Source organism: Oryzias latipes, chromosome 11, assembly GCF_002234675.1.
Source record: "Oryzias latipes chromosome 11, ASM223467v1".
NCBI lineage: Eukaryota > Metazoa > Chordata > Actinopteri > Beloniformes > Adrianichthyidae > Oryzias > Oryzias latipes.
This window is the reverse complement of record NC_019869.2, coordinates 12,870,766-12,893,687: the sequence shown is the minus strand read 5'-3', so window position 1 is coordinate 12,893,687 and position 22,922 is coordinate 12,870,766. Positions and strand designations below refer to the sequence as shown.

Below are 22,922 nucleotides of genomic sequence, written 5' to 3'. Positions count from 1 at the left end.
TTTTTTTAAAAGCACTTTAATTCAGTCTAATATTTTCTGGGCGCTACTGTGGTCAAACAAATATCTGACCACAGCGCAGAGTAAAAGCACAGAGCATGTAAATAATTCGAAAGTCCACATATGCAAATAAAAAGTATCTGAAAAATAAGAAATCATTTAAACAGAAGAACTTGGGGTGAATATATTTAAATATAATTACCATTAACATGGCTCAAAAACATTTTTTTTAAATCCCAAAATAAAAGAGAATTAAGAATTCTACACTGGCTTTGAATCGTTTTCAAATTATTTGAAAATTAGAAACTTTGAGAGAACTTTATTCTAAAAGTTTAGAAGATTTATCAGAACCCAGGGAACTGCAAAAGCTAATATGTTTTAAGTAGCAAAACAAATGAATGTCTATAAAAAAAAAATGTATTCAACTTACTGAACACATTCATCCCATTTGAAAAGCCGAGGGAAAAAGAAATACAGTAAGATAAAGAAATCTGAATTGATTAACATTTTTTCCACAATACCAGCAATTTAAAAATGGCTAACTATCAGAATGTCCAATATAAAACTTTTAAAAAGTATAAAAAGCCAAAATACATAAATACGCATATAACTATTTACAAAACAATCAATGCATCAGAGAGTGTAAATGCAGTGGTATCTAAAAATATTCGGGGGCTTTTTGCTGCATGTCAAATTCAAGCACCAGTAGAGGCAGTTCTGGAAGACTGAGGTGGGAAATGTACAAATCAAGAGGAGAATAATGCATGGAACTATGATGAAATTGTGTTTTTTTTTCGTCAAAAAGAATCACAAAAACCTGTTGCGTATTCAGTTCCGATGGGATCCAAGGTAAGAAACTGTGTAGCCAAAGTTTAAATAGCGAAAGCAGCTCCTGTTTTCAAAATAGTAAAAAAAAACACGGTCTATCGCTTTGTGGGGTCACAAAATACTTTTCTTTGGTCCCTTCCCCCCATGAATCCTCACCCCACTACCAAGGCCCTTTGACAGGTGGGCCCTTAGGGCTGTAGTCTACTTGATGGGTCATACAGTCCACAGGATTACATCGACCCTCTTTTCCTTTAGTCCCGGGTGGTCCAGGAGGACCAGAGATCCCAGGAACACCCTGTTGGCCAACTGGCCCAGGGGGTCCCACTTTTCCATAGCCGGGGGGGCCTGGAACACCTACAAGAATTAGAGAGGAAGTTAAAGAAATGCACTCATTTTCAGCGAAAGGCTTTCAAATTTTGTTAAAATTGAGATGATGCTCAGTGGTGACTGTCTTTTGCAAAAACCAAGGTTAATTATAAAACTACTTTTACTTTATTTGAATCAAAACTGAGGGTGCATTCAAACTGGAAAAATCATTTGGTCCTGACAGAGTTCGCCTAATTTGTTCTGGATCAAGTCCTTAACATTGCATTTGTTTTGTATTCAGACTGCTGTCAAGTGGACTTTCCTGCTTCAAACCAAAACTTGTAAAAAAAAAACACATAACCAAAGATCTGTTTAATCATTGTCCAGAAATTATGAAGACGGGGAAAAGCAACTAAAGACAGACACTATGGAAGTGCTGCGCTTTGCAGTCCTTGGGAATAATTCACCTTTTCAAACTTTATATTTCGATCATCAATTTTAAAAATCTGTTTCACAGTCAGGTAGGACAATTTTTACTGCTGCTTCAGACCGGGTAAAGCGTGCTGCAGGGCGGTCACTGGCAAAACGATGGCTATGAAAGGACACTGATAAGTGTTTATGCCATTTAGATTGTCTGAAAAACATTGAGAAGCAATGTGGATCCCAATTAAAGTTGTTTTAATAAGCCTGCATTTATCAGAATCAGAGGAATCAGAATCCTTTTTATTGTCACTGTAGATGGTGATACAAAGAAATTGAAGCTGCCTTGGAGTGATGAAGACAAATAAAATGAAATAAAATAGAAATACTGTACTCACATCTCTAAAAAAATGTACAATATGTACAGAAACAGTTAAATATTAAATATGTATGGACAAAAAAGAATGGAATGAGTTGAATTGCTATGAGGGCAGCATATACATATTGTGTGTTATTGCACAGAAGTCAAGATATGGCACACGTGTGTAGTAGTCAGTAATTTAGCATTTGTAAAAAGTCAGAGTGGGGTGTAGTTGGTGGAAGTGTGCGTATTCCGTATAGTGAATGCCTGTGGAAGAAAAGCTGTTCCTTAGTCTGTTTGTCCTGGTTCTGATGGACCTGTACCTTCTGCCAGAGGGCAGCAGATCAAACAGAGGGAAAGAAGGATGGGTGGAGTTAGTGATGATGCTAGTCACTCTGCTGAGGCAGCGTGACTGGTAGATGTCCTTCAGTGAGGGGAGAGGGCAGCCGATGATTCTCTGCGCCATCTTTATCACTCTCTAGAGGCTCTGCCGTTCTGCTTCAGTGCAGTGGGAGAACCACACTGTGATGCAGTAGGACAGGATGCTCTCGATGGTTGAGCGGTAGAAGGTTACCGGCAGCTCCTGGCTCACATTGTTCTTCCTGAGCCTTCTCAGGAAGTGCAGGCACTGCTGTGCCTTCCTGATGACGGCAATGGGGTTGTTAGACCATGTGAGGTTAGCCGAGATGGTGGTGACCAGCAGGGTGAAGCTGTGGACCTTCTCCACACAGTTTCCGTTGATGTAGAGTGGGGGTGGATCTGCTCTGTTCTTCCTGAAGTCCAGGAGGATCTCCTTGGTCTTGGTGGTGTTCAGGATGAGGTTATTAGCCTGACACCACCTGGACAGTTTCAGGACCTCATCTCTGTATGCTGTCTCATCACGCCCAGAGATCAGCCCCACCACAGTAGTGTCGTCTGCAAACGTCGCTATGGTGTTGCTGGTGTGGGCTGGTCTGCAGTCTGCTGTGCAGAGCGTGAACAGCAGAGGACTCAGGACACATCCCTGTGGGGAGCCTGTGCTCAGCATCCGGGTGGAGGAGAAGTAGGGACCAAGTTTGACTGTCTGTGGTCTGTTTGTAAGGAAGTCCTTGATCCAGGAACAGAGTGGGTGGAGTCCTAGGTCAGACAGTTTCCTGACCAGAATGTCAGGAATGATTGTGTTAAAGGCAGGGCTATAGTCCACAAAGAGCACCCTGGCCTGGGTGTCTCTGTGTTCCAGGCTGCTCAGCGCAGTGTGGAGGGTGAAGGACATGGCATCCTCCGTTGATCTGTTTGCTTTGTCTTTGATGTGTCCTAGGAGCAGCCGTTCCAGACACTTGGTGATGACAGGGGTGAGTGCAACTGGACGGTAGTCCGTGAGGCAGGCTCTGGATGACCTTTTGGGTATTGGAATGATAGTGGATGACTTCAGGCAAGCAGGGATGGAAGCCTGAGCTAGCGATAGGTTAAAGATTTTGTGAAGACCTGGGAGAGCTGGTCGGCGCAGGCCCGCAGAACCTTCCCAGGAACTCCACCAGGTCCAGCCGCTTTCCTGGAGTTTACCCTGTTGAACATCCGTGCCACGTCCTGTGTCTGCACAGTCAGGGGTTCGGAGCTGGAAGCAGAGTGAGGATGAGGTGATGGGACTTCAGACTGCAGTGGTGTGGTCTCAAAGCGGGAGAAGAACGCATTCAGCTCTGCCGCTAGTGCAGCGCTGGAGTATGCCTCGGTGCTGGTTTGTCCCCTGAAGTTGGCCAGGTGTTGTAGTCCCTGCCACACCTGCCAAGGGTTGTTGTTGGAGGTGGTCCTCTATTTTTCTTTTGTATTCCAACTTGGCCTTCCTGATCCTTCTCCTCAGGTCGGCTCTGGCGGTCCTGTACAGGTCCTTGTTCCCTCACCTAAAGGCAGAGTCATGGCCATTTAGGAGCAACCTGATCCCTCTGATCATCCAAAGTTTTTGGTTAGAAAAGACCCGGATGCGTTTCACTTCCGCTACAGTCCCCATACAGAAGGTCATGTATTCCAACACGGCCTCTGTGAATACTGTCAGGTCCTGGTGTTCAAAAATACTCCAGTGAATGTGTTCAAAGCAGTCCTGTATGAGGGGCCGTATAAGACATTATTTATTCTGAACCATTCACATTCATATATTCTTGCTCTCACAGTCATATATACTCTCTTTCGCATACATATATTCTCTTACGCATACATATATTCTCTTACGCATACATGTATTCTCACATGCACATCCATATATTCTCTCTCTCGCATGCATATATATTACCTTACACATACATACATTCTCACTCTAATTGTCACTCTTAAAAAAAATATATGTATGTGAAAGACAAGTATATATGTACGTGTGAGGAAAAGTATATATGTGCGTGTGAGAGAGGAGTATGCATGAAACGGAAGTGACTTTGCATGAAAAGGAAGGCACTTTGCATGAACCGGAAGGCAGATGATTTCTCGTGCTCTGATTGGATGAGAGGCCGCAGCAATATACATAAAGCAATATTCAGAAATGCAATTTTCTTTCTAAATGTCCTCCATCATCAGAGAAATGCCACAAGAACGAGCAGATCTTTAACTTTAAACACAATTTATAACTTTTAAAAAATATTGTTACCCATCAATACATTATTGGTTCAAAATAATAAAGAAAACACAAATAAATGCATTTTAATGCCATCAACAAAGCACTAGAAAAAAAAGTACAATAATGTACAATAACTGTGCATCTCTTATGTGAATAATGCTGCGACTAGAGTTGTTGTCAAGGTAACATGCATTAAACATGAGCCATTGGCTCAATTCGATCATTTCTCGAAAGTGAAGAAAAAAATGTTTCATGTAAAGTGACTGCAGCTGCCAGTTTAGCAAATTTGGCCAACACTTCCTGAACTGTTGATTAAGGTTTCTCAGACATTGGAATTTGGATTGAATGAGTGAAAATGGTGTTTTTTCTGGAGAGGAATAAAGAGACAAAACTGTGATTGCTGAAAACTCCTTTTCATCACACCAGCTATTTTGCAATCAACTGCAAATGCAGACATTTTAAGCTAATTAGATAAAATTATGTGAAATGATGTAAATTGAAGCTAAATGAGTTTTTCTCTAATTGTGTATAAAAGAGTTGAAGAATCTAATGAAAAGATGTTTCATTTTCTGAAATCAAATGTTTTGGAATTGCTTTGTTGTTTGGATATCTGTACTTTGTGAAAATCACTACTTTGAGTTCTTAATTAAATGTCTGCAACTATAAGAAAAGCTAATAATCAATTGGTAAAATGTTACCTGGTGCTCCTGGAGGTCCTACGTCTCCCATCTCTCCAACACCCTTATCACCTTTTGTCCCTTGTGGTCCTCGTGGTCCTGCATAAAAAGAACCGCAGGTTAAATTCACACAGCTCAAGCTATGGAAATAAGGAAAACAGTTCATGCCTGGAAGTCCTGGCCCGCCGGGTTGGCCTTGTCTGCCAATCTGTCCTGGGTGTCCTGGAGCACCAGGGGGTCCAGGACTACCTGGAGTACCGTCTTTCCCAGGGGGCCCAGGCCGACCTGGAGATGCTACCATCTCCACAGGCATCTGCATGCGGGACATATAGTAGCCCATTCTCTCTGTGGTGAAAAAGAGAGCAACAAAGATTTGTTTAAGCAAACAAGAACTTAACAGAGCAAGATTTTTCAGGAAATATACTGACCATCGAAGATCTTTATGACCTGTTGGCGAATGAAGTTCCTGATGTCATCATAGTTTACAACAGCCTATTTAAGAATAGGACAAAAAAAAAAGACAAATGCTCAAAGCTGTGTCATTAAAACTACTTGTCTATTTAATTTAAAAAAAACTTGTGTGTTTCTCACATCATTTCCTGGTGTCCCTGGAGAGCCAGGGGGCCCAGGTGGGCCAGATGAGCCCTGGCTTCCCCTTTCCCCTCTGGGTCCAGACGGGCCCATCATGGGTTGGGCATCTTTGGGGAGATATCCTCCCCCTGGTGGGCCTGGTCTACCTCTCTCTCCTTGAGGGCCCCGTTGGCCAGGGGTCCCCGGTTCCCCCTGGGGGATATCATAATCAGTAAATGGGAACTTAATCCAATGTCAGATGTTTTATATTGTAAAAAAAATGTGTTTCAAGAATTGTAATTATTTTCCTTTTTTTTTTGGTTTGATGGTGGATTAAAATAATGCTTTTTGGTTTCATAAATGTTGTCAAAAAAACAAACAAACCAAAAAAGGGAGGGTTTAATTTTTTATTTTTTATTGGGAAAAATAGCCTGCTGCGTCCTTCCTTTTGATTTTTGTGCCAAGCTAAAGACTGTGAATTCATATATATCCACCATCTTTGCACCACTTTTGGCTAAAATCCAGAGATAAAAATAGATACCTCCAAATAAAAGTAAATATTCCACTAATTAAAGAAGCATGTAATTAAAAACACAAGTTGTTTTTCAAAAATTAATCAAGCCCTTCAAAGTCCCAGTCCAGTCATCTTTTGATTTAATGTCTGTTACGCCTTTGGCCGTAATATTGTTTTTATTTGTACTTTTGGAATGCTTTCCTGTCTCTGTTTTCTTTTGTTTTCTGCTGCGGTGGTAAGTTCTGTCTCTCCTTTCCTCTTCTCCTGTAGTGGTGTGCAGATTGGATCCCATATTATCCAGAGCACCTGATTGGCTGTTGACTTCCAGCACAGGTTTAAATACTGCCACATCATATTTTTGAACCCCCCACCAGCTGGCAGCAGCAGAGCTTTACTTTGATATTGTTAGAGGCTTTGCTCGTTGTGTTTAGTTTTGTGTTTTATGTGTAGTTTTGAGTTTTCTTCCCTGTAAATATATTCCAAGCAGAGGTTCATTAAAAATTCACCTCAGATTGCGATTGGGATCCTTGGTGTAGAGCAACCCCACCACACTTCCTATCACACATAATTGAGCTCTCCCGCTAGCTCACAACTTAACATTACCGGTGAAACCAAAATGGTGAGCAATACCAGAGCTTTCCAGCCGTAAAGCTCAGATCCATATTCCAGCTCAGATGAGGAAAACAAAGACGTACATAGCTCCAGTGGTCTACAAGTGGATCATCAGAATGGAGCAGAGCAGGGAGCTACTGCTACTGATTTACAAGGATTTGAATATAGAAATATATAGAAATGCAATTTTAAGCTTGTTTTTTTTAAATGTCTTCCATCATCAGAAAACACCAATAACCCATTTCTTTTTAGAGTGGGACTTTAAGCTGGCTCCTGCTTCTGTCTCTTTTACTCTACAATCGGCAGTGCCCACTTTTCAGTTACTATAAACACACATTTAAAAACAGCTCGGCTACATTAGCGACAGTGATTTATTGAGGACAAAGCGTCCCATAATGGACGTCTAATGTTTACATGTCACCGATAGACAGGCGGCTCCTGAAATAGAGAGGAGTGAGCAGAACAGAGAGATACGTTTTTTGTCTTTCTCCTCTCTTCTGAGCGGCTAAAACCCTGACAATGCCGTCCTGTCAGCGTGACAAATAGCCTCATCTAGCATCTCTCCTCATGCTTAATAGCATTATCCCAGAGGCAGAAGAATGACTCTATCGCTGCACCGACCTACTGTAAGCCTCTTTCTGAGGAGAGATCCAACAGCTTCTGTAGCGGGGGGGGAGGCCGGACGCCAGCGTGGAGAGGAGGGAAGTGATGCGAGGACGAGGTCTGTGCGGTTCAGGAGGTTAGTGAACTGATGACTGTGTTAAATGTGGGTGGTGAGTGGCAGAAAAGCAGGCGAGTGGGTGAGGTCAGCAGCAAGGCGAGCCAACATTAGTCGACCCAGACTACAGACTGCAGAAAAGAGGTGAATCCTGCTGTGATGGTCCTGCTGTGATATGTGGGTGGTGGGGGGCTGATGCACAGCACATGCATTCACACAGCTCCACACCACAATCAGCAGGGTTTTACCTTCTGGCCCGACTGCCCGTTTTCACCCGGAACGCCAGCTACACCCTATAGATCGAAAACAAATAGAACACATCATCTGAGTGATCCTATGATAGGGCTGGACAAACATCAACATAGGGCCTAAACATTAAATCTCTTGTATTTTTTCAGACCAATATCAATCGTTTGAATCTCCCTACAGTTTATTTGCTTAACCCTTTTACACCAGAGCTGTACCTCCATTGTTGACATTCTTGCGACTACTCTTCAATCGCTTACACAAAAAAAAAAACATGAGCCTATTGGGTTCTGAAGCGGAGAAAAACAGCGTGTGCTGTTGCGCAACACATTACACAATCTTCGTAAATCTGCTGATTCTGTGGCACAAACGGTGATTTTGACTTGGTGCAAAGGCAATATGAAAAGCTGCTTTTCTCTGCTTAGAATCACTTGATTGACATTGATCGCACAAACGGTGAAAAATGTACGGGTTTGTTAAAGATAGTGCGTGTTAATAAAGTGCTGCCTAAGACATCTCCGTTGTTAACCGGTTATGGTAAATTCAGATTACTCAATTACAGATTACTCGATTAAATTGATTAATTGACCAGCTCTATCCCATGATGTTGGCTTTACAGAGGACAGATAGACGTGACACCCTGACTATACTCACATCTTTACCAGGACTACCGTCACTGCCAGGCTCACCCTAAAATAAAAGCAGAGAGGATTAAAACATAGAATTTTATCTTTTAGAGGTGGTTAATAAGGCAATATTACCAAGTTAAAAAATTATTAACCATAGATCCCGGATGCCCAGGTGGTCCTGGAGGTCCAACAATCCCTGGCATACCTCTTTCTCCAGTTTCCCCCTTATCGCCTTTTATACCCTATGGAGAACAAGTGAAAAGATGGAGAGGAGGTTCTTTTATCTTTCAGCTTTTGGCTGCGCTACAGAATTTTTAATGTGTTAACACACATGCACAAACACATGCATGTGCACACTCAATTCATAGCCTGTAATCCATTATTGTAAACATTTCTACAGGCACATTAATTTAAACTCGTGGCTCTTTGAATTTCACTTCCTTATCTCATAGTCATCTGTTTGTTTGTTTTTTTAGAAGATGCAGTCTCTGGGATTATTTTTCCTAATCGGAGAGAATCTTATCTGTTTCCCTTCAGTTTCAAAAGCTATCTTAGCTGACATTTTTCAGTTTAGCTGCAGGGATCCACCTTTCTCCCTTGGAATTATCACAGTCTTGACTGATCTGCTTTCATCCTTCAAGACTAGTTTGAGAAATTCGTTCTTACTTCTCCTGGTGGACCAGGAGGCCCCGGAGGTCCCGCTGGTCCTGTAGGACCCTGATAATAAAGTAAACACAATGCTTAAGAACAAAATGCAAAATAAATGAATACTTTAAAAGGTAAAAGGATACCTACAAGCTGGCCTGAAGGTCCAGGTCGGCCTTGAGGTCCTGGGGTACCAGGATCACCCTGGAAAATGGGACAGATTAAACTAGAGTCTCTTGGACTTTGAAGACCAACAACAATCATATTTTGATCCATTTCAAAATTATTCCCAGTGTTATTTTAATTATGCTTATGCCGTTTTTAGCCTAAATCAAAAACGTGTCGGTTCCTAGAACATAGTTTTTGCAAAGCGGCTGGAGTTTATTAGAAATATGCCTATAAATTGTGGGCGAGACTGTTGGTGCAGAGCAACCTTGACACCCCTCCCCATTGCTGAGAGTTTTCTGTTTACTGCCCCTCAAAAGCCCAACCTAATGTTACCGGTGCAACAAAAATAGCAAGCAATATTGGAGTGATTCAGCTTTTTAGTTTTGAGATGCCACCTCAGACGAGGAAAACAAAGACATAAATAAATCTATTCGTTTACAAGTGGATGCATCAGAATGGAGCAGAGCAGGGAGCCGGTTGGCCTGCCCATCTTAGTTTCTACACCACAAATACAACTGTTTTCAAACAGAATTTTTCTGTTTACTTCTGATTCCCAATGATTTGAATGAAGAAATACTAAGAAATGTGATTATAAATGTAATTATCTTAATGTTTGTCCAACATCTTCAGAAAAAATCCACAAAAACAACTGAAAAACACTAAAAACAGAATTTTAATTACACTGCTGAAAACTGTAGAAAAGGTGTAACTCACGTCATGACCAGGTCTTCCAGTAGATCCCGGGGGGCCTACAGGCCCAACATCTCCCTGACGGGAAACAGAGAGCACTTCAAATCATCAGAGAAAGATGCATCAAAACAGCAATTGAAATGAGCAATGCAACCCAAGTTTCATTGTAAACACTACTTTGATAAAGCAATTTAGGATCAAAAACGTGCAAAAAGCAGCAATTGTGAGAATACAGACAGACTTGGCATGATGGTAAACCAAACAGTTGTTGGCTAACCTTTTGTCCAGGAAAGCCAACATGGCCGGTTTTGCCTTTGAATCCCTGCAGAGACACATCAAAGAGAATGAGCCTGGTACAGTATAAAAATTCAAAAGTGGAGCCTGCCAAAAGAAGAGGCAGACTGTCTTTGAAAGCCCAAACACCTGCTCATGGGTAAAACACAAAACTGAAATACGGAGAGCAAAACGAGAGGGATGATAAAAAGAATGTGAGTGAGGAAGAGGAGCAGCTCAGTGAGGTGGATTGCAGAGTTCTCATCCCCACCGTGTTGAAAAAAAACCATCCCGAAAGTCATTGAGATCTAAGGAGATGATACAAAGCTTTGAAGTTTGAAACGGGCCCACAACACCTGCGACATTACAACATTAACTAGATGAGGTAATGACTGCACATATTAATGCAGTTGGACCTCAGAGCCCCACATCTGTATTCCAATTTCCATGCATAAATTAATTTCAAATCCCAAACAAGACCTCCGCGGTCCATCTATTAATGAAGGGCTTGTAATGAAAGAGACTTGGTCACGCAGGTTGATTTGTACACTGAAGTGGCAGGAACCCACAGGGTGACTGTGTGGCATTGTATGAAACTTCTGAAAAGTTCCCACATTGAAGCTGATAACAGCAACAGAATGAATACAGAGAGGTCTGTAATTTACTAATTCAGCTTCAAGACAAATGATGGTCCAGTATCCTAATCCACCGCGTAGTTACCAGTGCAGGTTTAATTGACAAACGGGATCCTTGTTCTGAATGGCCTCGGGAGAAAGGCCATGTTCATCTTTTGTGGATCATAACCGCAGCAAATGTCACGTCTCTTTCTGTCATGATCGTTCATCAGAAGCTCCAGCGTTTTGTTCCTCAGATGTTTCGAGGACCAGATAAGGTAAATGTAAACTGTCATACTCACTGGGATTCCTCGAGGTCCTGCAGGGCCTGCAGGGCCCTGTTCTCCCTGACGATGAAAAAATAGACTATGTCAAGGGATTACTCACCAAGCGCTTTAATAATTTGTGTGTTTAGGTTTTTAAGCATGAGGGTAAGTTTTTGTGATTTTTGTCTGTGAATTACTCTAAGTCCTGGTTTCCCATCTTTTCCATCCATCCCCTCGATGCCAGGGGGGCCCTTTAAATGCAAACATGAGTTTGAAAAAGATACAAAAATGTCATGGCATTCATGGATACAGTATCGTAAAATCGTATCGTAAAGGATTAAAATGGCAAAAATGTATACCATTAACCCAGGAGAGCCAGGTGAACCCGGAGGTCCAGTTGGTCCTTGAGGGCCAGCAGGACCATCATTTCCCTTATAAAATACAGATTTTATGAAGACCAACATGTGAATTGGACATGCAGAGACTGAAATGTGCTCTCTATACTCACTTTTTCACCTTTTAGCCCAGGTAGGCCTTCTCTCCCAGATTTGCCAGCAGGACCGGTTGGACCCTAAAACCAGAAGCAGTAAGTCTAACTGTATTTTCTGACTCCATTATTGCCAAAAAGCAATGTAGAGAAAATAAACACACAGGTGGTCCTGGAAAACCTGGTTGTCCTTGAAAACCCTGGAAAAAAAACAAAATAAAATCAGTAACGTCTCGTATTTATTTCTAATTGCTTGAGTTTTTGACATGTGAGCTGCATGTCTGATACACATACCTGCTCGCCTTTTTCACCAGCAGCCCCCGGGGGTCCAGTTTCCCCTTTAATACCCTACAAATGGAAAAAGAAATCTTTAAGTTCCAACATTTGGACATTAAGACTTCATATGTTTTATAGCCAAACACGGACCGGTGCTCCAGCTTGTCCTTGATAGCCCGGGTTACCAGGAGGACCCTGCAGAGGCAAAAGCTGTTAATATATGACACAAACTGCAGAGTGATTTGGTTTTATAGTCAAAGACTACTGCCTTACTGATTCCCCCTTCTGACCACCACTTCCGGGGCTGCCTCGCTCGCCCTTCAGTCCCTGTCAAACACACAAGAGTGGTAAGTTAGAGTCCAATCTCATCTCCTTGTCAGATTGTGTTCCTTTAGAATGAAGAGCAAGCTTACAGGCAGTCCAGGTGGCCCCATGGTTCCTGGATACCCCGGGGTTCCCGAAGAACCCTGAGGTAAATATCATACAATCGATCAAACACAGAAACCAATTATTTGACTAAAACGTTATAATATCTCACAAAGCGATCGTCAAATGCAAACCTGTTCACCCTTTATTCCAGGGAGGCCTGGTGATCCTCTCTCCCCCTGCTGACCCTGAGGATGATAGCAGAGAAGACAGATTAGAAAATCAAGGAAACGATGTGCTCAGTATTTGCTAGAATGGATCCTCTTGTGGAATCAAAGAAAGGACAAGTCAATAGAAACAAAGGAAGAAACTTCCCACTGGAATGTAACTTTGTTTGATTCTGTCCTTTGCTTTTCACTTTTATGAGACAATGCAATGACAAAAGTAAACCCATATGGTTCTTCATTGTTCAATCCTTAAATGTGGAAGCCAATTCTACTAATCAAAAGAAAAGAGAATCCTGAGAGTAAATACAAGTTTGAATGTGTTGAGGCCATAGATTTAAGTTTTTATTTCAAAGAGAATGGCATTTTTGGGTCAATATTAATATTCAAAAGGACTTATAAACCGTTGCCTGGCAAGAAGACCTGTATTTTACATAAACACAGATGAAAAAATGCTTTTCAGAAGTAGACATCTACATAATAGGAAACAACAATAGAGATTCAAAGACGACATGGCCCCATATGATAAATACCTAAAAGATCTAAATTTCTTAAGATTATGTTAGAGTATTTTGGCATGATTTGATTGGTTGTTGACCCAATCATGGACTTGGATTTGGTAGTGACGTACGGATAAAGTCCCCTTTAATTCATGGATATACCAACCCTTTGAAAAATAATATTGGAGGAGAAACTAATAATTGTGGTCTGGGCCCAGATGAATTTATATGACACCAAGTCTTTCGGAATAGAGCTATAAAAAATAAAGCCTGAAAACAAGTTTAGCAAGATTTGCACCGCTATGACATTTTGCACCACGCCTCTTCCAACCGTGGCGGTGTGCTAGTATCAGGTAGCAAAAGTCAAGTGTTAACACCACATTCTAAAAGTGCCTTCCAGAACCCGCTTTTAGCACGTTTTTGAACGCGCGTCACATGCCTGGTGTGAACGTAGCATCATAAAGAAGTTCTTGATTTACTGAGAACGCAGTTAAAGTTTGACAACCTGACAGACCTATTTCCGACTCTTTAGTCTCGATTAATGTGCCTTATAGTTTGGTATGCCTATGTCACAAATTATAAATAGACCATTCATTGACGGTGCGCCTTGTAGTCTGGTGCACCCAATTGTATGGAAAAAACAGTAGATTACTTTTCCTTCCAATCATCCTTCTTTCAAACTCACTGATCCCTTTTGGGCTGCTGGAGCCTATCCCAGCTACTATTGGGTGAAGACGGCATACACCCTGGACAGGGCTAGATTATTTTTTGCTTCAATCTGGACTTAAAAATAGTTTGAGAACCTTGGTCTGTTTTTAAACAGAGGGATTGGTTCCCTTTGGATAACATTACTCAATAAGATTAAATGATGCTGACAAATATGAGGCACCATCTCAAGACATTTATTAAAAATATGAACATTCTGGTGCTCATGTCTGCTATTAAATGAACTGCAAAGAGGCTCAAGGAAAAAGGACAACAGCAGCCAATAGTAGCTGCTCAGTGTGAACCCCCCCCCCCCCCCTTCCCCTTTAACTCTCCTTCCACGCTACACTTAGCCACACTTCCACATTCAGCTGAAGCCAACACCTGCTATGAAGTGTTGCAAATGGATTCCACTCGGTGACCACATGTCTCAGCCATTTAGCACTTCCACTCTGCTAAAACAATAAATCTGAATGAGGGAAGAGGCAGCGGTGACAGCCCACAGCCGTCACACTCTCCATCTATTAGACAAGGATATAATTAAACAACTGGAGAAAAAGAGAGACCCGAATCGTTTCCTCATCAGAGATAACTTTCATTAAAGAGCCACTCATTGAGGCAGGGACACAGAGAGATGACAAATATGAAACAATAAAGGATGGCTTGATTTTGAAATGAGATAATCTCCCTTTTAGAGGAAATGGCAGGAAATAAAAACCACTAGAAAGATAAAACAAGATTTCCACCCCATGCTGCTTTATACTTTTGAAATGTTCTTCTAAATTGGGTTCCTGATAGTAGAAGCAACTACTACAGCTACTCTTGAGAATTCTTTTTGAGAAATGCTTGAATGAAAAGTTATAGTCTCAACACAAAATAAAAGTGTAAAACCAAGCACTCAAAGTTAATAGAAATGCTTTCTTTTATCCTTCTGTATATGTCATTACACTTTTCCCCAGGTGCTCTGTCTCAATGACAGGCCATTTACAGGTTAAATGATAAAACTGGAAAGAGAGTGTGAGAAAAACTTACCGGTAACCCAGGTGGGCCCTGAGGACCAGGAAAACCTGGGGGCCCCTGTGGACAGAAGGTTTTGACAGAAACATTTTAAAACACTTCCGATAGACTGAACTGTCCATTACAGGAGAAATCCATTTACATTTCAGAATAAAACAGCCAAAAGTCCTGTCAAGTCAGTGATTGTTAGCGCTGGATGAGTTGCTGTGTTGCTACACTGCATCAGCAGGGGGCACTCCTGGATTAAGTCTCTTTAAGTGCAGCATTTCAAAACAAAAGCAGAAAATGCTGATGTTTGGCAATACATGAGAAATGAATTTATTCCCCAGGAAAGGTTTTCTGCGAAATAGAAAAACAAAATGTACTAATTTTTGCTTAAATATATTCATCACTAAATACCAATTTAAGTATAAAAAGTAAATCCTAAATCCGAGAGCACAAACGTTTCTGTGCAGTACACACATTGTTAAATCTCCCTGCACCTCCTAAGTTAAATGATTATAGAGCCTTGCAGGTTATTTGCATCAGTGTGAATCAGTGACATTGGAGTGCATCGCTTTTGCTGATAAAATGCTAAAAATCAGAACTTTTTCGAACTCAATGCCTAATCTATCACAGAGTCATTGCAGTAAATTATGCTGGTGGTTTAATCCTCAAAGTATGTCTCAAATCAAACCCATCAACAAATTAATTTATAATGCAATTTTCTATTAGAGCTTAGTTTTAGTGATTAAAAAAGCAAACTATTTATTTTAAACAGACAGACAAAAATAACAATTGGCTGATATTTAAAGAAGCCTTTACCATGATTCCTGGAATTCCAGCTTGTCCCCTTTCTCCTGGTGTACCCTGAGCAAAAAAACAACAAAAAAACATTAGCCCTCACATCCATGGTACGTCAAAGAAAGGCATAGAAAGATATTATGTTTGTTTAAAAAATGTCAGACTTCTACTCACAGGATCTCCTTTGATACCAGGTGAGCCAGGAATTCCAGGAACTCCTGGAGGTCCATTGCACGATCGATCAGTCTTTGACAAAAAACAAAACAAATGAGTTAATGTGCCACAATTACAGATTTTACACAGTGAGGTCGACTTACTGCTGCTTGAGTGTTCTGTTCACTCTGCAGTCTTTCCAAACACTGAAAGTAAAAAAAAATTGAATAAAATAAAATACAAAGAGTTCACAGGATAATTCATTTTTTTCTTCCCCTGATGCTGATTAATCTCAAAGCATGCAAAGAAAATGCAAAATAATGTTTTGTTATTTTCCCATTTTGCATTCATAAAGAAATATTTAAAGAACTGGATGACTTGTGATAATACAATGTACTTCACAATGAAGCAAAGCTGACCAAAACCTCCTCATCCTTTCCCAAACTCTCACCCTGTCACAGTTGTCCAAGACGGTTGCACCAGGCTTGCCTTGGTCCCCTTTATCACCTTTGGCACCGGCCATACCTGGCACCCCAGGGGACCCTTGGGAGCAGCCGCCAACACAGCTCTCCTATATTATATACATACAAAAGAAATATCTCTCTTCTACATCATATATATGTATACATATATATATATGTATACATATATATATATATATATATATATATATATATATATATATATATATATATATATATATATATATATATATATATATATATATATATATATGAGTGCGTGTGAATACCGCCATCCCAATAAAACAGTAGTCATGCTCAGTCTGCGACATACATGAATTCTCTTGTCAAAGCACATATTTACTAACATCAGTGGGATCATCATTTGGGTCTTGAGGAAGTTGTCGTATTCCGCTGGGAATCTGCAGAGGAAAAAACAAATTCAGCCAACCCTTATTTGATTATTTTATGGTGCTAAACACAACGATGAAAGGAAAACTATCTCATCAGTCTCAATATCGTAACAAGGGAAAAATCCAGATTGTTTTTGCTGATATAAAAGTCAAAACCGATAATCTTACATGACTCGCATTACAATAGGACAGAGAAAGGGACCAAGTCGCTTGTTTTGCAAGTCACAAGCTTGCAAAATTCCGAGTCAAGTCTCGAGTCGAGAGCAACAAGTCTCATGTCCACGTCCTACCATTCAATTTTTCAGGTCCTTTCCAGTCCTTTCAACAACAGAGTAATATTTGAACAGAGAAATTATGCTTTTAAGAACTGGGCGTATTTGTCAAAACTCTGCAAGAAAATAGGCTAAATGTCTACCTATGATCTCATGTAGTCCCATCTCAAAATTCCAAATTATTTTTTGTTAACAAAAAACTTAGTTTAACGTGTTTGCAATGTGGCATAAAAGTCCTACTCCCATCATCTTTCTATTTATTGTAAACAATGTTTCCTGTGGTCTTTTAATTATGATTATGCTTTTTTTTTTTTAAATCAAAGAAGCCATATTGTTCATTGGTAATTTGCCTCAAAGTTAAGGGCAGGGCCCTTGTAGCAGAGTAAGCCCGACCCCTTCTCATCTGACATTTGTTCACTCACTCCCACTAGCGTACAGCCCCTCACACCCCCAACCAAACACTGGCGGTACAACAAAGATGCTGAGCAATATTGGATCTATCCAAATGTACAGTTTTGAGCCAGTCAGCTCAGATGAGGAAAACAAAGACGTACATGGATCTATTTGTCTACAAGTGGATGCATCAGAATGAAGCAGGGAAGCGAGCTAGTTGCCTTAGGTGCCTTTCAGATCGTCTTCATTGGTTGTCCTGCAATTTAATCGGTTGTTTTGGCATCGGATCAAAACAACACACAACTAATTTGATTGGATGATGAGTACACACAGATGCAGACACACACAAAGACAGAGAGAGCGGTTTGTGTCAAAAAAATTAATAAAATATATATTCTATATATATAAACATAAGACATATAATCTTTTGCTGTTGGGGGAACTAGCCATCGAGTCAAACAGTTCAAGTTTAAGTGAAGTCATGACTTATTGCTGTTAAAGTCCAAGTCGAGTTGCAAGTCTTCATCATGTGACTCGCGTCAACACCTCTGCAACAGGGACTGATTAGTTTGTTTACCTTGTTTGTTCAAACATCAGTTTATTGCTAAACAAAAGCAAAAGTATTATATATTCATCATTTAACAGTCAGTCTGTGTATGAATCTGACAACATTTCAGGCAAAAGCATGATCCAAATCATTGAAATGTGAAAAGATTCTTTCTTTTTCCAAAGAAGTCATGAAAGTCTGTCCAAACTGAAAAAAGAAGACGATGGGAAGTTTACTAAAAGTACAGCTTTGAAATTACAGTTTCGTTTTTTCTTAAACAAACGTGCTTTTAAAAATTATTCTACCAGATTACGACAATAACGGAAGTAAAATGCCTGTTGTTCAATAACTCAAGTACATTTGCTGTGAAACACAGTCAACACTGTACCAGCACAGTGGCACCTTTCCCTTTGTGAAAATCTGTCACTTCCAGCTGGCACACTTACAAAGTCATTACAGACCCATTTGACATTGTTCAAACCACAGCCATTAGCTGGGAAGGCTATTTCATGCTGTACGCCGTTACACTAGAACAAGCTCGCGTGCGTTCGTAGACTCGCTTGAAGAAAAGGTAACTGCAATTATAGGCCAGCAGGCGTAATCCACCATTAGCTAACGTTTGGACATTTCGTAGAAGCGTGTGTTTATAATTTACAGAAAAAACTGGATCAGGGCTTTCTGGGGGAAAGCTGCAGAACTGTGGAAAAAAACAACATGTTGAAGGGAGAGAGAAATGTGGACACGTCTTTAAGTGGATGTGTTGAGCAGAGAAAGTGGTGGTTACTCCCCTTTAAGCTATTCAATGAATCAGAGGTTAAGTTTCAATCTGCAGCAAGTTCAGGAACATACTCTGAAGTGATGCATCAACGGACAACTTCATTTTAGTAAACAAAATGTGGCAACATGTGTGCAACAGAGTTGATGCTGGATGTGTGGGCAAACAGCCCTTCTGTTCAAAGGATTCCTTTCCCACCAGTCCCCCTTTTTTTCCCCTTAAACTACTCCCCTAATCTCTGCATTAAAGGTTAGGCTCCCCTTGAGTGCCGACTGGAGATCAGCACTGATGCAACCATTGTGAAATTAAACCATAAAAACAAAAGAAAAATTACAAAAGCACAGACAAAAAGCAGCAAATTACACACCGAAAATCTCCTTTTGATATCCTCCCTACATTTACAAAAGTATTTGTGGTATATTACACAGTTTAGTAGTCCTTTTATATGATATATAAATTAATATGTCAAAATTATTAATTTTTTTTTCCATGAAAAAAAACCCCGGATGTAACCCTTGTGCTATCCTAGGCACTTTGACATCGGGAGTTTTGGTCATCTAGACCCACTAGACAGTGCTCTGAACCTTTTGTCTTCAATGATTTGTGATCTTCAATGGTGTCCATGAATTACATGAAATCTTTCCACCTTTATCTGCCTTTGTCATGTTAGGAAGAACACGTCAATGTAAGGGTGGGGTCATCTAAGATAGCACAAGGGTTAATTGCCATCAACTTTAAAACTTGTATTTAAAGACCCACTCTGACCCTTTGATGAATTTTCATAGCTTTCCCACTGGTCTTTTAATTATGATTATGCCTTTTTTTAGCAAATAATCAAAATTCATGTGTAATTTCCAAGGACATAGTTTCTGCAGAGTGGCAGTGATTCATTAGAAATTCAACTCTGCATTGACTGTTAGTGTGAAACCACCCTGACCCCCTTCCCGTCATCCACCTGTTAAATTTCTCAACCTAACCTAAAAACTCCAACCTAACATTACCGGTGCAACAAAAACGGTGAGCAATATTGGAGCTGTCCGTCTGTACACATTTGATCCAGATTCCAGCTCAGACAAGGAAAACAAAGACAAACATGGATCTATTTATGTCCTCCATTGTGAGAAAAATGCAGCAACAACGTGTTAAAAACACAATTTTCATCGTAGTGGGTCTTTAACCCTTGTGCTATCCTAGGCACTTTAACATTGGGAGTTGGGTCATCTAGACCCCACTAGGCAGTGCGCTGAACCTTTTTTCTTCAATGATTTGTGATCTTCACTGTTGTCCATGGATTATATGAAATCTTTCCACCTTTATCCACCTTTGTCATAGTAGGAATAACACGTCAATGTAAGGGTGGGGTCATCTAAGATAGCACAAGGGTTACACAGCCATTTTATATGTTATACTGTATACATTCAAGTGTCACATATCTGTAAAAAATACTTTATTCAAAAACAGCCAATATAGTCATCATACCTTTAAAACTGAGCTTTCGGGTTTAAACCACTTAGAAACAGAATATTTGTAAAACACAAGCACAGCACTAATATCACACAAGATAAATTCAGAACCTTTGTGAACATTTTGGAATGAAAAATATCACTTTTAAAACAATGTAATACAGATTCAGGCCTAGCAAAACTCAATTTGTTCTTTTAAATTATTAATTAGAAACCTAGAAACACTCATTTGCAAACCAAATAGGGAAACATCAAATCAGGTCTATTTTTTTTTTTTTAGAATTCCACTTTGAAATACATGGATTTACTGGGTGGTTTTGCATCATTTATATACGCGCCCTCACATATCGACTCGCTCTAACTTTACTTACTAAGTTTCCAGGCAAACCCGGTTTCCCGTCCTTTCCAGGAATACCCTGAAAGAAGGAACTGAGGTTGAACTGGTTTGTTGCCAGTCGAAAGCTAGCCACTCCCATCTACACCAAAAGTTAGGGCAAGCAAAGTGGGACGGTACCAAATAATGGAACCTTTCCCTGCAGCTGCCATGGATTATGAAATTTAGGAAAGTCTATCAACCCTAATAAATGTGTAGAAAAAACAGCATGTTAGATTAAAAAATAAACTGATTTGAGCTGTGGAGCTAAAACCAGTGCACCCTTGTCATTGTCATGGCCTCTGCCATCCATTCACTACATTTGACTTGCAGCACAAATCAGAGTATCACTTTATTTGAAGGTCTGTTCAAATTAAAACCAACAAAAAAATTTAATTCACACTTTCGATGCATACTGAATCACTTACCATAGACTTTTCAATTTTAAAACCAGACCTTCAAATAACTGTTCATGTCTGGGTTGACATTCTGATTGAAAGCTTGCTCGAATGCCTCCCACACGGGTTAAAGCTTGAAGCACCATATGGGTTAGTGCGTTTCATCAACTTCATTTTCCTCTCATTGATGTCCAAGCTTTTGCAGAGATTCCTTACAATGTCAGTGCATCTCCTACATGCATATCACACAAACTTTATATACCCATATGGATGCAAAGCAGGTCAAAGCCTTTTTCATAACCCCAAAAGGCCCAAGCCGAAAGCCTACATGACACAAGTGGAGCCAGAGAGCTCTCAGGCACTTTCAAGTTCACTATAGTATGTTTTAGACACAACCTGGACTCACCTGTATCAAAATTTGGCAGTGCATAATATTCACAATGAAAAAGTATGACATTAATCTTGAATTATTAAGAGGGAAATGTAATATTCCGAAAGTGTAAGTATGCAGACTCATTGTTTCGTCCTAGGCAGTGTTGCTAGATTAGGTCCAGCAATATTGGGCAGTTTTAATTTTGAATTTGCGGGCAAAGACTGCTTTGTGGACATGATTTGGTTTGGCAGTTTTTAGTTAGATTAACTGTATGAATAGTTATTTTGTGGTGTCTGGTTTTTAGATGACTTTTGGGATGGAAAACCATGACTAGCAACACTGGACAAAACTGTGGCCGGAGATTTAATACGTTTAAGGTGAGAATTTGGAGAGAAAAAAAAAAAAAACACACAAAAAAACACATACTTGTTTCATAAAATGGATTTAGCAAATAAAATATCTCAAAATCAGGTTTGGAAAGCAGAATTGGAGATAAAGTTGTTGAAGAAGACCATACTGCACTTTTGCAATGATTGATGGGAAAAAAAAAAAAATATTTTCAGGAAAAACTGAAAGGCTTTTGACAAGGATTCTGACCATTGACTAAGAACTCAACTAAGTGACCCCTCAACCCTGACGTTCCGAACAGGAAGTACTCGCTAGTTCCAAGAAGTCAAAATTCCACTGACTTCTATAGAGAAATAATCAGCTTCTGCCCATTTATAATATTTCCCAGATTAACCATTCTGATCTAGTTTGGTTTTGGAATATGTTCTTTTTTTCACACTATTTTTCTTTATCTAAAGATTCGAAAGAACTGAATACTTATGGCATCATTTCCCTTTGATTTTGGATGAATTGAATGAATTTTAGATAAAAAAAAACTAGAAGATGATAAACAGAATCCACCTTGTGTCTAAAACATAAGAAAATATGAAAAAAATGACAGTCTGAAAAATGAACAACTCTCTTACCTGAGGTCCTTGTATTCCAATTACTCCCTGTGGCCCTGGGGGCCCGGGAGGACCAGGAGGTCCAGGGGGGCCCTTTAACACGTAAAAGGGAAGATCATATGCTGTCAAATTGTTCCATTAAAAAACAAATCAAAACAAGATTTATTGTGATTTTTCAAAACAAGGTTTGCCAGGCAAAGATAAATGCAAAACGCTTAGAAAAACCCCAGCTGTCAGACAGTTCTGCTGGCTGGCAGATCAGACCTGAGGCCCAGGCTGCCATGTGTTTGCTGCAGTTCCTGGAGCACCCTGGAAGGCAAAAATAGTCTAAATCACTGTATGAAGTGTGAAGTTAAAAATAAATGTCAACAAATGTCAAAGCAAAAACATGACATGTAGAAAAAATAACCAAGCTGCACTTATTTATTTTTTTCTTAGCACAAGTTTGTGGAATTCATATATAATCATCCCAAACTGGGCTGAATTCAGAGTCGGATAGTGAAGTTCATTAATGTTATTTGAGCAGAATTTTCCGAGAGTTTGGTTTGTGTGTACATGTGTGCAAGTGTGTACTCACAGGTCCTCCCACAACGGAAGTCACCGGATTTGTGCAGCTGCAGACTCCTGGTTCACCCTAACATAGTAACACAAAGACTGATGATGTAATGCAATGAGTTTCCATTGCATACCAAAGGAAAAAAAAACAGACATTGGACATGCAGGTGTGTAAATAAATGAATAAACAACATTAGCAAGAAGATCAGTGTTTCTATGGCATTTGAGCTCCTGGTTCACTGAAATCTTATAAATAATTGAGAAAATACTTATATACATAGTAGGTCTTAGGGTTGACATTCTACATATCTAAATAGTTA

General features: G+C 40.0%; 1 protein-coding gene across 2 annotated transcripts in view; it reads right to left on the bottom strand.

The window, feature by feature from the left end:
- The window catches only part of col16a1 (collagen type XVI alpha 1 chain), a 106,832-nt gene continuing 83,910 nt past the window's right edge, over positions 1–22,922 (bottom strand). Inside the window, exons 39-70 of one of the 2 annotated variants that reach the window (XM_023959862.1) lie at positions 22,625–22,681; positions 22,312–22,356; positions 22,069–22,140; positions 20,322–20,366; positions 16,456–16,509; positions 16,078–16,197; positions 15,791–15,832; positions 15,648–15,719; positions 15,495–15,539; positions 14,706–14,750; positions 12,439–12,492; positions 12,292–12,345; positions 12,152–12,205; positions 12,029–12,073; positions 11,897–11,950; positions 11,767–11,802; positions 11,624–11,686; positions 11,475–11,546; positions 11,313–11,366; positions 11,152–11,196; positions 10,240–10,284; positions 9,987–10,040; positions 9,255–9,308; positions 9,126–9,176; positions 8,612–8,701; positions 8,485–8,520; positions 7,833–7,877; positions 5,762–5,953; positions 5,599–5,662; positions 5,339–5,515; positions 5,192–5,269; positions 1–1,179 (exon numbers count right to left, since the gene is read on the bottom strand). In XM_023959862.1, the coding sequence (XP_023815630.1) occupies positions 986–1,179; positions 5,192–5,269; positions 5,339–5,515; positions 5,599–5,662; positions 5,762–5,953; positions 7,833–7,877; positions 8,485–8,520; positions 8,612–8,701; positions 9,126–9,176; positions 9,255–9,308; positions 9,987–10,040; positions 10,240–10,284; positions 11,152–11,196; positions 11,313–11,366; positions 11,475–11,546; positions 11,624–11,686; positions 11,767–11,802; positions 11,897–11,950; positions 12,029–12,073; positions 12,152–12,205; positions 12,292–12,345; positions 12,439–12,492; positions 14,706–14,750; positions 15,495–15,539; positions 15,648–15,719; positions 15,791–15,832; positions 16,078–16,197; positions 16,456–16,509; positions 20,322–20,366; positions 22,069–22,140; positions 22,312–22,356; positions 22,625–22,681 (2,208 nt within the window). In that variant the 3' untranslated portion in view covers positions 1–985. The remainder of the gene's footprint in view (positions 1,180–5,191; positions 5,270–5,338; positions 5,516–5,598; positions 5,663–5,761; positions 5,954–7,832; positions 7,878–8,484; positions 8,521–8,611; positions 8,702–9,125; positions 9,177–9,254; positions 9,309–9,986; positions 10,041–10,239; positions 10,285–11,151; positions 11,197–11,312; positions 11,367–11,474; positions 11,547–11,623; positions 11,687–11,766; positions 11,803–11,896; positions 11,951–12,028; positions 12,074–12,151; positions 12,206–12,291; positions 12,346–12,438; positions 12,493–14,705; positions 14,751–15,494; positions 15,540–15,647; positions 15,720–15,790; positions 15,833–16,077; positions 16,198–16,455; positions 16,510–20,321; positions 20,367–22,068; positions 22,141–22,311; positions 22,357–22,624; positions 22,682–22,922) is intronic. The other variant, XM_023959863.1, reaches the window with a different exon arrangement.